The sequence below is a fragment of the Heptranchias perlo genome, chromosome 2 (genome assembly GCF_035084215.1).
Source record: "Heptranchias perlo isolate sHepPer1 chromosome 2, sHepPer1.hap1, whole genome shotgun sequence".
NCBI classification, from domain to species: domain Eukaryota; kingdom Metazoa; phylum Chordata; class Chondrichthyes; order Hexanchiformes; family Hexanchidae; genus Heptranchias; species Heptranchias perlo.
In genome coordinates this window covers 77,680,033-77,692,373 of record NC_090326.1, presented here as the reverse complement: position 1 = coordinate 77,692,373, position 12,341 = coordinate 77,680,033, and the positions used below count along the sequence as shown (strand labels likewise).

The 12,341-nt window shown below is 40.5% G+C and overlaps 1 protein-coding gene across 2 annotated transcripts in view; it reads right to left on the bottom strand.

Annotated features, from left to right (window-relative positions):
- Positions 1-12,341, bottom strand: part of pex1 (peroxisomal biogenesis factor 1) — a 74,872-nt gene that overhangs the window by 47,700 nt on the left and 14,831 nt on the right. For both annotated transcript variants that reach the window (XM_068003233.1, XM_068003243.1), the window contains exons 7-10: positions 11,829-11,952; positions 8,126-8,235; positions 7,257-7,351; positions 2,507-2,639 (exon numbers count right to left, since the gene is read on the bottom strand). In XM_068003233.1, coding sequence (XP_067859334.1) covers positions 2,507-2,639; positions 7,257-7,351; positions 8,126-8,235; positions 11,829-11,952 — 462 coding nt within the window. The remainder of the gene's footprint in view (positions 1-2,506; positions 2,640-7,256; positions 7,352-8,125; positions 8,236-11,828; positions 11,953-12,341) is intronic.

Below are 12,341 nucleotides of genomic sequence, written 5' to 3'. Positions count from 1 at the left end.
TCCCTCCCCCTCGACCAACCCACTGCTCATCGGTGTCTTCCAGATCAGAGTCTGCCATAAGGCTCGTTTCTATGGCAAAACCGTGCAGCTGGCATCACACCATTATGAACCTAGACAGCCTACACTGCAGAGCATCCTCAGACTGACCAAATTATATCTGAATTCCATTTATGCACTCTATGACGACTCTGGCGGCAGAATGGAACTCAATATAGTCGTGTGCGGCTGGTTTCCTAGGATGTCAGATGTCATGAGCCATGGCTGGAGTGGGTAGACTTGATCTCCCAGGATCTACACAGACACTTTGTCTTCTGAGTCAAAGAATGCTGACACAGTGGACTGCCTTAAAATGAAGGCACTGTGGCAGCTGTCAGGAGAGCAAGTAGTGACTTGCATGATGCAAAGCTACTAGTCATAAATAAGCTGCTTATTGAGAGACTGGAGTCATTCCTGCTGGCATGTGATGGAATTGATCAAGGGAGCAATCTATGATTTGGCGAAATTAAGGCATTCCACAATTAGTGCCATGTCATGCTGCTGCCAGTTGTTCTATGGAGGAAGTGATTACACTGGTTTGTTCAAATAAATAATGCATCTGACTTATGCATCTGCGCACAATTGATTGTCTAATGTTACTGGTGTCCCCAGTGGAAGCCTGGAATGACCCCACAGCATACAAGTTCAAGCATCTGTGACTTTCACAGTCTGAGGGCGCTCGACAGTGCAAGCTGTCTAGGATCATAATAGTGTGATGTCAGTTGCACGGTTTTGCCATTGAAACAAACCTTACGGCAGACTTGGAGCTGGAAGACACCGATGAGCAGTGAGTATCTATGGTGGAAGTAGGCTGTATGTCAGGTTGCACCATGTGCATAACTGAATTGATGGCTTCCCTTGTGAAATGCAGCTTTCACAAGCACTGCTCTTGGGTGAGCTGAAGGTAGGAGCATCTCGATCTGTCTATGCTAGAGTGGGGGGGATAGTAGTGACTCGGTTCAGTGTTTCTCCTGTTGCCTGACAGCCTGTTCTCCCACTGTGGCTCCTCCTCCTCCTCTTCCTACAGTAGAGCAAGGGTATTGCCAATGAAACTTTAGAATTAGGGCAGAGGAAGAAGTGAGATCCACACAGCAGTAGGTAGAAAATTGCCACTGAGAAAAAAAACATTTTCAAAATTAGCTGAGATATATGCTTTTTTATAAATTTCATAACTACTGGGCTCCTTAATTGACTTCCTCCCGTACCTTAGTACCTAGCAATGATAAATGGCTGTTTTAAATAGGTGTTATTTACATTCAGTGCTAATGAGGTCCACAAAAAGAGCTCCAGTGTTATAATCCCTGTCTCCACCCATCAGAAGACCACCTGAAAAACTGGGCTGTAAATGTCAGAAAATCCAGGCTTGGGTTTCTAAAAATGGAAATGCAACAGAAGTGGACATGTAATTGGCAAATGAATTTCAATATACGTAATTGTGAGGTGGTACATTTTGTTAGGAAGAATAAGGAGGACACATACTCTTTGGAAAATAAGAGTCTAAATGAGGTAGAGGAACAGAGGGATCTGGAGGCACAGATACACAAATCACAAAGTAGTGATGCAGGTCAATAAGGCCATAAAAAAAGCAAACAAAGCACTGGGGTTCATTTCTAGAGAGATAGAATTGAAAAGCAAGGAAGTTATGTTAAACTTGTATAGATCCTTGGTTAGACCACACTTGGAGTACAGTGAACAGTTCTGGTCTCCATATTATAAAAAGGTTATAGAGGCACTGGAGAAGGTGCAAAAGAGATTTACTAGGATGATACCAGAAATGAGAGGTCATACCTATCGGGAAAAATTGAATAGGCTGGGGCCCTTTTCTCTAGAAAAGGGAATACTGAGGGGTGACCTGATAGAGGTCTTTAAAAATATGTGAAAGGGTTTGATAGGGTAGACAGAGATGTTTCCACTTGCTGGGAGACCAGAACTAGGGGCCGTAAATATAAAATAGTCACTAATAAATCCAATAGGGAATTCAGGAGAAACTTCTTTACCCAGAGAGTGGTTAGAATGTGGAATTCACTACCACATGGAGTAGTTGAGGCAACTAGCATAGGTGCATTTAAGGGGAAGCTGGATAAACACATGAGGGAGAAAGGAATAGAAGGATATGCTGATAGGGTTAGATAAAGTAGGGAGGGAGGAGGCTCATGTCGAGTACAAAAAAACCAGCATGGAACTGTTGGGCTGAATGCTGTACATTCTATGTAATTCTATCTAAGATGTGAAACTAGTATCTCCAGTATTCAGCTGATTGAAGTACATATATAAACAGGAACCATAAAACTAATATAAATCAAAAAATGTATACATGATAACTTGGTTCACAGCATGTATAAGAGTGTAACTAGAAATGTAAACTTATGTAACATTGTATTTTATATTAGTAATGCTGCCAAATGAAACACTTTGAATGTGTGTGACATGTTCTCAATAGGAATTCTGTTAAAAAATGTAGGCCAGTCACCTTTGTTCCTGTAAGCAGAAGTGCTCCACTTCGGAGACCCTGAGCAATAGAGGCAATTTCCCACGAAAGCGGATGACCCAAAAGGCTGAGAGAGATCTGCTCAAAAGCTAACGCTGCTAACTCACGAACCCCTCTGCAATACATTATATTTTAACATATTATAATGCAGTTACATAGCTAGGTTATGAAAACAAAAAAAAAGCACCTACTGCAAATATGCATATACAAGACAACTCCTCGTTTCCATCCAAAAAACATAAATCTAATGACACATATATAAGACATGGGCCAACATTTTCAACATGACCAAGTTGGCAAAGTTCTCTCCACACAAAATTCACTCTTTAATGACATTTTAAAAAAATTATATAGCTTTTCAATGTAAGCAACGCAGATCCACTAGTGCACATGCACTGGAGCGCAGCGCACCTGATAAAGAACTTTGAGCCGGCCTTCCTCAGACAGTTCCTAGCAGCCAGTCATTCTATAAGAGCTAAACAAATCACCTCCTACTGCTGAAATATTCAAATCAAGCAGTGGTGGCTTGACTTCCATACTGCAGATGAGCAGTGGAATAAAACACATTGGCTTCCCAGAGGGTTAGAAAAAGAAAATCCTTCAGTGTGATCAGTCATCAGGTGACTAGAAAATAACTGAAAACAAATAATCATAATATATCCTATATAGAGATATCCTATATAGAGGTTATTTGAGGCAGATAAAGAGCAAGAATTTAATACAACTGAGGTGATATGCAAGCAAAATATGATTGAGTAAGCTGTGCTTGCTAGTGTAATGAAAACACTTTCAATCTACTGGATATTTAAAAAATTAAAACTGGCATGCAGTGTTGTAGGAGAATGGGATCATTGATAAAGTCATCAGTTATGCTGTCTGTGCAGCTTATCTGGGGGAAGAACAACATTTTTTCAACCAGCCCTTGTATCCACATAAGCCCTAAAATTGTTTTAAGAACTGAAACAGGTCGAATAAAATCTCCTTTTTTCTATTATGCAAGCCTAGCACATCTTCTGTGGCACTGCTCATGTAAGTAAGAAGATGCAGGTTTTATAAGGACACAAGCACTATATTAATCATACGCAGTATGGGGTTATTTTTGCGTTGTGTATTAATTGGGCGGGCAGGGTACATGTGGCAGGCTTGGGAGGAGTCTGCATGGGACCTGACTGATTTTGGTCCTGTGTCCTCATTGTTATGTGGTCAGCGAACTGTCAGCGTGAAATGTGCTCCTAAATATGCAGCTCACTAATTTGGAGGTGGGAAATTGAACGTGAAGGGCCTGCAGCAGCTGCTTAAAGGAGAGCAGTATTAGTGTCGGGAATGAAAAGCAGCACTTTAGAGCAGCAGGCAACATGTTTGCAGAACCGACAGCAGCAAATACGCTAAATTTAAAAGTCTTTAAGGTGCAAAACCCACAGCGACTACCATAAAATTATCTCCCAATAGCTCCATCCAGCTTTGTGACTGTAGTTTAGGATCTGTTTGTCACTGGAAATGGTTATCTCCTGACTTGCACTGCCCATTGTTGGTGGGCGAGAGCAAGAAATGGCAGTAGTCAGGCAGGCACGGATGAAAATGGCGTCAGGGGGTAAATGGCATCAGGAGGCTTAACTGCATCTTTTGACCTCAGGAGTAGGAGTAGCAGGAGTAGGTCAAAAGGTCCCTCGAGCCTGCTTCACCATTCAATAAGATCATGGCTGATCTTCGACCTCAACCCCACTTTCCCACCCGATCCCCATATCCCTTGATTCCCCTGGAGTTAAAAAATCTATCTATCTCAGACTTGAATATACTCAACAACTGAGCATCCACAGCCCTCTGGCGTAGAAATTCCAAAGATTCACAACCCTCTCAGTGAAGATATTCCTCCTCATCTCAGTCCTAAGTAGCCGACCCCTTATCCTGAGATTATGTCCCCTAGTTCTGGACTCTCCAGGCAAGGGAAACAAGCCTCTCAACATCCACCCTGTCAAGCCTTCTCATAATCTTACATGTTTCAATAAGATCACCTCTCATTCTTCTAAACTGCACAGAACATAGGCCCATTCGACTCAATCTCTCCTCATAGGACAACCCTCTCACCCCAGGAATCAACCTAGTGGACCTTCATTGCACCGCCACTATGGCGAGTATATCCTTCCTTAGGTAAGGAGACCAAAACTCCAGGTGTGGTCTCATCAAAGTCCTGTACAATTGCAGTGAGGCTTCCTTACTCTTGTACTCCAACCCCCTTGCAATAAAGGTCAACATACTACTTGCCTTCCTAACTGCTTGCTGTACCTGCATGTTTATTTTCTGTGTTTTGTGTGCAAGGACACCCAAATCCCTCTGAATACCAACATTTAATAGTTTCTCACCATTTAAAAAAATATTCTGTTTTTCTATTCTTCCTACCAAAGTGAATAACCTCACATTTCCCCACATTATACTCCATCTGCCACCTTCTTGCCCACTCACTTAACCTGTCTACATCCCTTTGCAGACTCTGTGTCCTCCTCACAGCTTACTTTCCCACCTGGCTTTGTATAGTCAGCATACTTGGATACATTACACTCGGTCCCTTCATCTAAGTCAGTAATATAGATTGTAAGTAGCTGAGGCCCAAGCACTGATCCTTGTGGCACCTCACAACCTGACAACTTGAGAATGATCCATTTATTCCTACTCTGTTTTCTGTCTGTTAACCAATCCTCTATCCATGCTAATATATTACCCCCAACCCTATAAACCCTTATCTTGTGTAACAAACTTTTGTGTGACACCTTATCGAATGCCTTTTGAAAATCCAAATATGCTACATCCACTGATTCTCCTTGATCTACCTTGCTAGTTATCTCCTCAAAAAACTCTAGTAAATTTGTCAAACACAATTTCCCTTTCATAAAACCATGCTAACTCTGCCTAATCATATTATGATTTCCTAAGTGCTCCATTACTACGTCCTTAATAATAGATTTCAGCATTTTCCCAACTACTGATGTCAGGTTAACTGGCCTGCAGTTCCCCGTTTTCCCTCTCCCTCCTTTCCTGAATAGCGGTGTCGCATTTGCTACCTCCAATCCACTGGGAACGTTCTAGGGAATTTTGGAAGATCACAACCAATACACAAATGGAGATCCACCCAAAAATTGGGACGGACGGCAGCTCAGCATTTAAACCAGTACTGTAATTTTAGTATTTAGGCACATGCAAATCACCCCATTTGTATTATTCTGCTACTAGAGTGCAGGTGTGTGTCCCTTTAAGGCTATAAGGTCATGGCTCTGCATTCATGAAATTAATTGGATGCTGTATAATGATGGTCAGATGAGAGATTAGACTGGCTTTTTAAAAAGGGATGGTTGCTAATGTCAATTAGAAGCTACAAACATTCAGAACTCCTGGATCAATAAGGCATGTTCTGTTGCTGGGGGAGTTTCTCTAGATTGTAATGAAGGATAACTTGGGTTAGTAGTACTGGAGAGATATCCTGGGGTCTGGGAGCAGGCTGGTGGATGTGGAAGGAGCAGAAGGAAGTACTGGACGTTGGGCCTCGGAGTAGCAGAAGCTTTCAGGATCTGGGAGTGGTATATTGCGAGTGTGGAAGTGATACGAGGATGGTTTTGGGGTGTGGAAATGTTGGGAAAGGATGGCAGGGTCTGGGAGCACTAGTCTCGGAGCAATGAGAGGGAGATGGTGTGGAAACTGCAGACTTGGGCTTTAGAGCATCAGGGAAAGTGGTGCGAGTAGAAATACCAAGACCATTGGAAAGGATGATTGCGTGGAAAGCGATCTTAGGGTTTGTGAGGATTGAGGGATTTTGGACGTGGAATTACTGAGGGAGGACCTGGGATGTGGCAGTGATTGAGGGAGCTGGGTTGTGGTAGTATTTTTGGGAGAAGCAGCAGTGGAGAATGCTGACTGTAACCTTTCAAGAGTTTCCAGCCCCACCCCTTAAGTTTTACTAAATGCTTTTCCGCCACTGAGACGGAAAGCATGGCTTAATTAATTAAAACAGTTAGTGCGATTATACTTATTATAGTGCTGTGTGCATGTCTGCCATTAGAGTATAAGCACACAAAGTGCTTCAAATAATTAAAACACAGCTTAGTGCCAAAATAGCTCTGTCTCACCCTAGGAAAGTGCAGTCCTGTTCCTTACTATGACCTTGCAAGCAGCTTGATGTTCTTTAAAGCACCAACTGGGCTTTTACTATCGGGGCAAGTCAGCAGCAGAGAATTGGGGCAGTGGGAGTGTAAAGGGAGAAAGAAGAAAGGCACTTGGCAGGCTAGGGGAGGGGTTTAGGAGCAGGAGATACAGCACGAAGAAATGTCAAGCTAGAGGCCTGATGTGTACAGGCATCATGTGGGTGGAACTGTGAAGATATGTGCCACCTACTTTGGAGATAAAACTGGAAGGACTCATTCTAAAGTATAATAAATAGTAAGTGACAGATAGGTATGACAGAAGTGGAAACATATTAAAAATGTTAAACTTATACGAACTACAGAAGACTTTTTTTTCAAAAAAAATTAAAGTGGCAACATTGGAAGATAAATTCTAAAACTTAATGACCGAGCAGTGAATGAATTTGGACACTCGTATGCAGGTGCATGGGTGCTGAAAATAATTTTCAACTGATAGTATCAATGTAAAAGATTACTTTCATTTCCAAGAACCACTGAATCTAAGACTCCACAGTAGTTTTATATACACAAAATTACTGTCTGAATCAGAATCATTTTCTTACCCCAAACAGCTCAATTTGTAAAATGGCAGAATCTGGTCAATATCATCCATAGTCTTCACTATATTGGAGTCTATTGTTGGAGGATGCATAACCACCTTTGCAGAAACCAGCACAACAGTTAGTTCAATTGTAAAATGACAAAATATAATTTAAGTATGACAATAAATAACAATGCATCTAAAGTCCATTTAATGCTTTAAAATATTTTGTTTAAGTCTTGATTAATTAGTATACAATAAATGTGATAATTAATGCAAAATTACAAGTTAAAAAAGGACAATAGATAACTTCCAACTACCAAATGATTTGGCAAGATTACATTTACACAATAATAGTGAATGTCACAGTAAAATGTCAGAGAATAATGCTTCCATCATTCAGTGAACAATAATGAACACTTAAACAATCTTCACGGGCAGCCTTCAGATGGAGAATTAACAACAATGTATAGTTTAAAATCAATACCTTGTTTGTGTAGAATGGCAATACCATAATCTCAACTATGTGCGGGCAGATTACTGGAGCCGTCTCATTTATACCAGCACAGGGAACCATTAATAGATTTTATTTCTTTCCCAAGCCTCTGCATGTGCACAGCGCACATGCAGATGTTATGGTACATATACATTTAAGTGCGCACACTTGGTCTTCATGGCAGCAGCCAGTAATGAGAAGGTGCAGGTAATGAAAAGGAGATGATTGAAAATTGACTTGGCCTGTAAGTCATTGCGAACAACACTGGATCAGCATCAGTTTGATTTACATTGGTGGCAATATTTAATAACGTTTGATGCCAGAACCTAACAAATTTTAGCACTAAAAAAGTATAATTAACAATGATCTACAATTTGAGGCTATAGTATATTTACCTGTATATCAATCTCTTTAACCAAACAGGGATATAATAAAAAACATTCATTCCCTTCAGATTTTGACTTTCCTGCAAGTTGCTCTACAAACAACATAAACTCTGTCTCTCCTGCAACACAAAATATAGTATCAACTAAATACTACCTTTTGTATCAACATCCAATGAAAAAATTATACTTTTAAAAATTCACAGTTGCGTTCTGAAAACCTTCATGAACAAACCTAAACCGTAAAATTTTCAGTGAAATAAAAAAACAAAATAGTTGCTTTGAAACTTCTTGGCAGGCAAGGTTAGAAAACCAACTCATTTATGTATAATTATTATTTCATATTTTTGCTATAAAAAACCCTTTGATGCTTTTCATTTGACACTTTTGCCTTTTAAAAAATGATAAACCGCAAACACAAAAAGGTGACCAAAAGAGCCGCCTTCTTGAACCACTGCAGTCCGTGTGGTGAAGATTCTCCCAGTGCTGTTAGGTAGGGAGTTCCGGGGTTTTTACCCAGTGACGATGAAGGAACGGCGATATATTTCCAAGTCAGGATGGTGTGTGACTTGGAGGGGAACATGCAGGTGGTGTTGTTCCCTCGTCCATGGTGGGGAAACTTTGAGACAATAATCCGGGACAAAATTAATTGGCACTTGGAAAAGTATGGGTTAATAAATGAAAGTCAGCACAGATTTGTTAAAGGAAAATAGTGTTTGACTAGCTTGATTGAGTTCTTTGATGAAACAACGGAGAGATTTGATGAGGGTAGTGCAGTTGATGTGTACATGGACTTTCAAAAGGCATTTGATAAAGTACCACATAATATAGTTGTTAGCAAAATTAAAGTCCATGGGATTAAGAAACAGTGGCAGCATGGATACAAAATTGACTAAGGGATAGAAAGTAGAGAGCAGTGGTGAACGGTCGTTTTTCTGACTGGAGGGAAGTAAACAGTGGTGTTCCCGAGGGGTTGGTATTAGGACAACTGCTCTTTGATATATATTAATAACCTGGACTTGGATATACACGGTATAATTTCAAAGTTTGCAGATGACACCGAACTCGGAAATGAAGTAAACAATGTGGAGGAGAGTAACAGACTTCAGGAGGACACAGGCAGACTGGTGAAATGGGCAGACACATGGCAGATGAAATTTAATGCATCCAAGGTGAGGTAGCCAATTGGATACAAAATTGGATTGACGACAGAAGACAGAGGGTGGTTGTAGAGGGTTGTTTTTCAAACTGGAGGTCTGTGACCAGCGGTGTGCCTCAGGGATCGGTGCTGGGTCCGCTGTTATTTATATTAATGATTTGGATGAGAATTTAGGAGGCATGGTTAGTAAGTTTGCAGATGACACCAAGATTGGTGGCATTGTGGACAGTGAAGAAGGTTATCTAGGATTGCAACAGGATCTTGATAAATTGGGCCAGTGGGCCGATGAATGGCAGATGGAGTTTAATTTAGATAAATGTGAGGTGATGCATTTTGGTAGATTAAATCAGGCCAGGACCTACTCCGTTAATGGTAGGGCGTTGGGGAGAGTTATAGAACAAAGAGATCTAGGAGTACAGGTTCATAGCTCCTTGAAAGTGGAGTCACAGGTGGATAGGGTGGTGAAGAAGGCATTCGGCATGCTTGGTTTCATTGGTCAGAACATTGAATACAGGAGTTGGGATGTCTTGTTGAAGTTGTACAAGACATTAGTTAGGCCACACTTGGAATACTGTGTACAGTTCTGGTCACCCTATTATAGAAAGGATATTATTAAACTAGAAAGCATGCAGAAAAGATTTACTAGGATGCTACCAGGACTTGATGGTTTGACTTATAGGGAGAGGTTGGATAGGCTGAGACTTTTTTCCCTGGAGAGTAGGAGGTTTCGGGGTGATCTTATAGAAGTCTATAAAATAATGAGGGGCATAGATAAAGTCGATAGTCAAAATCTTTTCCCAAAGGTAGGGGAGTCTATAACGAGGGGGCATAGATTTAAGGTGAGAGGGGAGAGATACAAAAGGGTCCAGAGGGGCAATTTTTTCACTCAAAGGGTGGTGAGTGTCTGGAACGAGCTGCCAGAGGCAGTAGTAGAGGCGGGTACAATTTTGTCTTTTTAAAAGTATTTGGGCAGTTACATGGGTAAGATGGGTATAGAGGGATATGGGCCAAGTGCAGGCAATTGGGACTAGCTTAGTGGTATAAACTGGTCGACATGGACATGTTGGGCCGAAGGGCCTGTTTCCATGTTGTAAACGTCTATGATTCTATAAAAGTATGAAGTGATACATTCTGGTAGGAAGAATGAGGTGAGGCAATATAAACTAAATAGTACAATTTTAAAGGGTGTACAGGAACAGAGAGACCTAGGGGTATATGTACACAAATCTTTGAAGGTGGCAGGACAAGTCGAGACAGCTGTTAAAAAAGCATATGGGATCCTGGGCCTTATAATAGAGGCATACAGTACAAAAACAAGGAGATTATGCTAATCCTTTATGAAACACTGGTTAGGCCCCAGATGGAATAGTGTGTTCAATTCTGGACACCACACTTTAGGAAAGATGTCAAGACCTTAGAGAGGGTGAAGAAGAGATTTGTTAGAATGGTGCCAGGGATGAGGGTCTTCAGTTATGTGGAGTGACTGGAGAAGCTGGGGTCATTCTCCTTAGAGCAGAGAAGATTAAGGGGAGATTTGATAGAGTTGTTCAAAATCATAAACGATTTTGATGGAGTAAATAAGGAGAAACTGTTTCCAGTAGCAGAAGGGTCACTAACCAGAGGACATTGATTTAAAAATTAGAGGCGACATGAGGAAACATTTTATTACGCAGAGAGTTATGATGATCTGGAATGTGCTGCCTGAAAAGGTGATGGAAACAGATTCAGTCGTAACTTTTCAAAAGGGAATTGGATAAATACTTGAAAGGAAAAATTTACCGGGCTATGGGGAAAGAGCAGGGGAGTGGGACTAATTGGATAGCTCTTTCAAAGAGCCGGCACAGGCCTGTTGGGCGGAACGGCCTCCTTCTGTGCTGTAACATGCTATGATAAAGTTAAAAAAGAGAATTTTGTTTGTCAGCTGGGTATCAGAAATGCACAGAAACCCATCACCACATTTGAGAGTTTCCAAACCAACATCATTAACATTGTCCTCAAAAACTGCGGATCTGCACACTCAGGTATTGGATTGCTCAGTGTGCCGCAGAGAGTTGACTTGGCTCTAATCTTCCATCATGAGGCATGTCATTTTGGAGTCACTTTGACCCCAAAAAGACACTGCTTACCTCCCACTTTGAGAAGGATGGTCAGAAAAATGAGAAGTAATACAAGACTATAAAATTTGTAAGAGTTGTAGAATTAATGAATAAGTCACTTCAATTTTCTGTGCTTAATAAGGTGATTTTGTTGCAGTCTGAAATAATTGTTTTGCAGCACACCCAATGTAAATAATCCCATGAATCATGGGACATTATGATCAGCAGTAAATAACAACTGCTATAACTTTAGTTCAGTTAGTCGATTCTATCAATAGCAATTAAAAATAAACCATCATAAACAGCAACTCAGACAGATTGTTTTTCACTGATACAGTAGCATATTTTCCTACTAGCCAATTACTACTGGAAGAATGCAAGATTAATGTGATTAGTGCAACAATAATTTGCACACCCACTAGAACCCCAAATTAATGCAAAGCCAACATTCATCACTTACGTTCAGCAATCGGTATTTGTACAAGATTTGATAATGCTGCACAAAATGGCAAATCCTCAGAGCTCACAAGACTTAGCCAGGAATGGAAGGAGGATTTAATATCATCTTCTTTAATTTCCTGTGGCTGAACAAGAGGAAAATATTATTTATTTTTTAAATCCACAGGTTCCTAAAGAGTATATATGAATACTTAAACACAAAAGTGAAATAATCTGATTTTAATTTGAATTTGTATAATATTCTGTGTATTTGTTGAATATACAGTACCTTTTTAGTCTGAACAGTCCTATTTATGTTAACTTTACTGAACTAAAAAGTGCTTCAGAAGTATTGCAATTAAAGGCTAAAACCTTAGAAAGGTCTTAACCTGGAGTATTTATCTGCATTATACTTCACAATGTACATGCACCATTAACTCAACACAAAATAGTTGGTTTTCCAATCAGACTCGTTATCTTTGCTCTACTTCCAAGGTTACTCACTGCAACACATCTTCATGTAGCCTCAGCCCCC